We start from the raw sequence: 5,315 nt of genomic DNA on the forward strand, positions 1-5,315 counted from the left end.
CTCTCTCTCTCTCTCTCTCTCTCTCTCTCTCTCTCTCTCTCTCTCTTTTTAAAGAAACCAAATGTGGCCTTTGGGGATAGTTTGGGGTTGGGGTCATTACAGAACATCGCATACAAAATGTACAAAGCCGTTGTATTGGAGCAGCCGTGGATGAAATCAATGAATATCACTTCTTTCAAGCCACTATTTCAAATCAATGATAACCTATCGGCTGTCTATCTAAGTACAAATCCAGTTCTACATAGCCTGAGCAAGCACTCACCGACTACCACTACACAGAAAATAAGTTTCCCTTCGTTTGATTGAAACACAACATATCCCAGCCAAGCTTCAGGTCGCAGACATCTTCACCAAACCGCTATCTCGCAGCCTGTTTTTGGAACTTCGTGGCAAACTTGGTATACAAGCTTCACTGTACACAAGTTTGAGAGGGAATGTAGAGCAGAAGCCTATGGGCCTCAACTCAAATATCATGACCGGAGCCCATTATGTCAAGAGAGTTGGAGACCAAAACGCTCATCACTCTGTTTCAGAAAATAGGAGTACGGCAAAGGTAAAGAAGAACACGACAAAGGCAGCAACGCTCCTTTAGAACCGTTTTGATACTCTCTTATTTATTAGTGCTGAGTAATCGCCTTTATAGGCTGTTGTAATTAGGATCTAGAGAGTTCGATAGCTCTCTATATAAGTCTTTTGTGTTCACTCTGTAAATGACAAGTTGAAAGTATTATACACAAAAGTATTATGTGTTTGTCACTTTTCATAATTTAAACCCGCCAATTTCAGTTTTCTAGGATTTGTTTGTTCTTCTTACGAGGTTGAGTGGAGTGGCATCAAAGCTCAGACACGTATAATAGATTGTATCTGACCTTAAACTGGATATGTATGGTTTACCAAAGATTTAATACATTATTTTTAACGTTAAAGCCAAATTATTTATACAATACATTTATTTTATAACACTCAACGGTCGCATAGTAGGCAGTATGCCAAAAATGGAACTTGAAACGAATTTTAGTAGCCTTTTAAAAAAATTGGAAAAAATACAAGTATGATCACAAGCAAATATTAATTTTAAACCAAAAAAAAAGATGTAATTATTCATTAGAAATGGAGGACTAAAACTTATATACAACGCCAGCCCTGAGGTAAAAAGACCAGGAATCACTTTTTTTTTCAGCGCCAAAATTTATAAAAGAAAATTATATAGAATTTTTAAAGTATCAATTTTCCGAGTGTAACGATCTGTGGGAAAATATGGTTTTCGTCCTCTAAAAGCATGATTATCCCTATCACTCATAATGGGTTTCTTAATGACTTTTTAATTAATAAAATTAACCTAAAAACTTTAGTTAAGAAACTCTCATTTTGAGTGGTCCAATGGGAGTTTCTTAAGTAAGGATTCTTAGAAAAAAAATTATTAATACAATGCAAATGAAATACAATGCATCATCCAAAAATGAAATAATCTATATCAGAAATGGCTGAAAATTCCTAAACCCGCTTTAACTCTAACCCACATCACAAGACTTGGAATTTGAATACAATGCATCAAAAAGATAAAGAGAATGGAGTGTGTTGAGAATACCTTAGAGACAGGCTTCCTCTTCTTCTCAATTGATCAAAAAGAACAGAGTGTTCCCATTAGCTTTCTACCATCTGTAAGCAGCACAAGTAGCTCTCCTTCCTGTATTACCATAAAGAGCAGAACCAACATCCGTAAGTAACTGATGCAAAATGGTTTATATTCAAAAGCAAATAACCCACATGAGACTGATAATAGACCCATATCACTAAAATCTACAAAAACAAAAATTACAAACCTTCAAACTTAAATAAAAAAACTCGAACCTGACTCATATTCAAAACAGGTCAAACTCTGTATTTCTAAAGTTGAATCAAGAGTGAGCAAAAACTGTCATCACATTTGATACCTTGCATTGTAAAAGTTGCAGAAAGTTCTCACTACCATATATATTGAATCACACAGGAAGTAATGGCCAAAGGAAGTGCAGGACATAGTTTAAGTTAGTTTACCTCTAATGAAATAGTCTCTCCATGATATGGTAACGTCAGGTTGAAATCTTACCGACCAATACCATGTCATCATCTATGATAATAAAGAGTAAAGACTCGAATCTTGTTGGGTTTTAAAAAAGTTTGTACCTTTTGATGCTTTTCACCGTCCTTAGTCATCTGCCTCTTCACAGCATCTGAGACAAGTAATTCAAGTCGTGGACTGAAGTTATCTAACCCAAAACACAATACAAAACCGAGAAGCATATTATACAAACTTTGTATGAGGTTTGTTGTTACAATTACAAATGTATGGATGAGGTTTGTACAAAAAGAGAAAGACATTGTTCAAGGATCTTTGTATGATTGAATAGAAGATTATTTGAAAGTGATTAGCTGAAACCAAACACAAACTACACAAAACAAGTCTGAATTCTTTTTATATAAAGACATTCTCAGAAACATCAACATATGTGTTTTGTAAGATCTACGGAACCTAACTTATCAGATTCACTACAATGAACACTTGTAAACTTTATAAACATCAACAAGAACCTCTATTTCGGATTTTTTTGTTAGCATAGGAATATTTGATTCAATTCGCTAATTAAGCTTCAAAAATTCATTCACCAGAGAATAACACTCCCAAGATGATACAAATAGATGTTGATAAGGAGCCAGAGGTAGAGGAAGAAGAGAACCTAAAATAGAAGAATTGAAGAGAGATTTTGGTGGGAGAGCTGTCCTCTTATGACGGTAATCAGCGTCCAAATCATGCTGCCCTCTTCTGACTGTAATCAGCATCCAAATCATGCTGTCCTCTCGGTGGGTTTCGAGTGCTCGTTTGACAGAGAACACGGAGGACACGCCGTGATGACCGACAGATTCGTCGATCGTCTCTGACGGAGAAGCCGAGAGAAGAGGTGGTGGATTTCGTCGAATGACAGAGAAGATGAGAAAACAAAAAAACAAAAGAGAAAAGAAAAGAGAAAAAAACATCTGGTGCCTTTCCTTTGCTGACACGCGGTTGTGAAACCCCATTCCCAGAATCCTCACTTAAGGATCGGTAATGAACTTTATAATTATTTTTGATTTAATTAAATCATCTATTTTTGTTAAAAACCCAGTTAGGAACCTGGGATAAACATGGTCTAAGCATCTAATACATGAGATTTTGTCTTTCAGATGTGTATATTTTCGATCTTAGATCGAATCTAAACTTTCCCTAGGCGAATCAGTTTTCGTTAGGCGAGTTTATTTTGTTGTGTTTATTTCGCTTTGGTCATCTTTTTGTTTTGTGTTTCAATCCATAATCAAATTTGTTCTTCAAGGTTACTTCTTTTTATTGCTTTTGGATTGAACCAAATAAATCTGCTTTTCACTGGGAGTTTCATTTTAATCCCGTCTTGATTCCGATACAGTTTCCTTTTTCCATCGTTCAATTCAACTGATTTCTAGGAGAATCAGATTTCTCTATGTGTTTAGCCATTTATGGCGTTGTGAAGCATCTCCGATGGAAGAAGGTTGGGTTAGATGGATTCTCCGAGTCGTTATTTGAAGTGGATTCAGAAGAACATGCGTTTTGTAATGGTCCTGTAAAGGATCTTACTTCATCTCGACTTATGATTCCTCAGGTTTAACTCCGGTGGTTGAAGGTTTTCTGTTCGAGTTCAAGCGGTTGAAGTGGAAGGCAAACAATGAGAATGCAAGATTGAGGGTCTAAAGCTCGAAGTTGTACGATCATGGAAGAAGTTACGCCGGTGATTCGAGTTTTCCATCCCCTGCGGCGGCGCGTGCAGTCGCGTCTCCAAAAACTCGAGTTGAATGAGAGAGATGACGCTTGTCCTGGAAGTGTTGCATGGAGGACGCATGGACTTTGCGTGCTACGAGATACCTGAACTAGTTTAATGTGGGCTAAATTTACGTTGGGCTTTTATTTTCGAGTTTTGTAATGGGATGAGATTTGAGCTTTTAATTTTGAGCTGATTACTCTTTAAGTCACTTTTTGACTTTTCTTTACATTCAGAGCCACTTCCTACATGTGAGACACTTTTTTGTGGGCCAGCATTAAACTGCGGACAACTTTGCTCTTATTAGATATTTGATGCGTGGACGGATGATACGTGGACGGGTGATGCGTGGACGAAGATGAGTGTAAAAATTCCAGAAGCTTCTTTAGATCAAGCTCCACAATAGTTGAATTTAAAGACACAACTCCAACAACAATGTTTGTCTGTGAATGGGGATGAGAAGATTTTGATTATGTTTAGGATATAGACGCTAACATAACCATGAATAAATAACAAGAGATATCTCTTAAATTTGTGTATAGGGAATTGAAGCTTGATGTGGTGGATAGAGTAGTAACTCAAACACTAAACATAGATATAAAAATATAACATATTGATAGACTGTGACATAGATGCCAATGTGTCCACCATTTCAAGGATGAACAAATTAATAACTTCAAACCAATAACTACAACGTAAATGTCGAGGAAAAAAAACAAGCTTGAATGATGAAAACAAAGCTAAACAAACCAAAAAGTTAAAACGAGTCATCTCCTCCTCCAAAACCCCTGGTCAAAACAGTCAGCTCCTCTTCCCGATGAGCCACACCATGGATTCCGAGCTCAACATCGTCGTGGATGAGCTCGGTGAAGCTGTGGTGGTTCGAGCTCGTCACAGTCCTCCACCATGAGATATATAGTATGCTGGATTTTGAATTTTAATCATAATTTTGCTTGTCCACAAATAGTCATCCATGTTTACCCGTCTACGCTTATCTTCCCACACCCATCCACATGTGCCGTTCCATGCTTATATTCTACTTGTAGTTATCCATGTTTTTCAAACATCCACACATCACTCATCAATAACCCAATCATTGAATACGTGTACAAGTATAAATTTTAAAATATAACAAAAAAATATATCAAAGTGGATATCAAATTATAGATAATAAAAAAATATAATTTTTTTATATCAACAAAATTTGCTATATGTATTTTTAATTTAAAAATAAACAAAAAACAAAATATTGAGAAGTAGACTAAACAATAATAAAGAAACACACTTTCTCTTTCCTCTTGTCTAAGAAAGATCTCATTTTTTTTCTCATTAAAGGCAAATATGTATATTCTCTTTGTAGGTCACATGAGAAAATGTTTTCCAAGTGCATTGTGGCCTTTGATGTAATTAAAAGTGATAAAGTGCCTCTTGATGTAAAAAATTCTTTAATTTTCTTTGTACTCTTTGGAATTTCTTTCAATGAAACGAAGGAAAAGTTGACAAAAAAAA

The 5,315-nt window shown here is 35.9% G+C and overlaps 1 protein-coding gene across 8 annotated transcripts in view; it reads right to left on the bottom strand.

Moving 5' to 3' along the window:
• LOC106337615 overlaps positions 1–3,027 on the bottom strand; it is a 7,566-nt gene extending 4,539 nt beyond the window's left edge. The window contains exons 1-5 of one of the 8 annotated variants that reach the window (XR_001269078.1): positions 2,718–3,027; positions 2,167–2,249; positions 2,038–2,084; positions 1,589–1,687; positions 108–524 (exon numbers count right to left, since the gene is read on the bottom strand). Coding sequence is in view for 1 of the 8 variants with exons in the window: in XM_013776721.1 (XP_013632175.1) it covers positions 1,622–1,687; positions 2,167–2,249; positions 2,718–3,015 (447 nt within the window). In the remaining 7 variants the exon portion in view is untranslated. Of the gene's footprint in view, positions 1–107; positions 525–544; positions 1,688–1,851; positions 2,085–2,166; positions 2,250–2,717 lie in introns of those variants that run through there. The other 7 variants (XR_001269081.1, XR_001269079.1, XR_001269083.1 and 4 more) reach the window with 7 other exon arrangements.
• Between the last annotated feature and the right edge of the window lie 2,288 nt (positions 3,028–5,315).

The sequence above is a fragment of the Brassica oleracea genome, chromosome C4 (assembly GCF_000695525.1).
Source record: "Brassica oleracea var. oleracea cultivar TO1000 chromosome C4, BOL, whole genome shotgun sequence".
NCBI lineage: Eukaryota > Viridiplantae > Streptophyta > Magnoliopsida > Brassicales > Brassicaceae > Brassica > Brassica oleracea.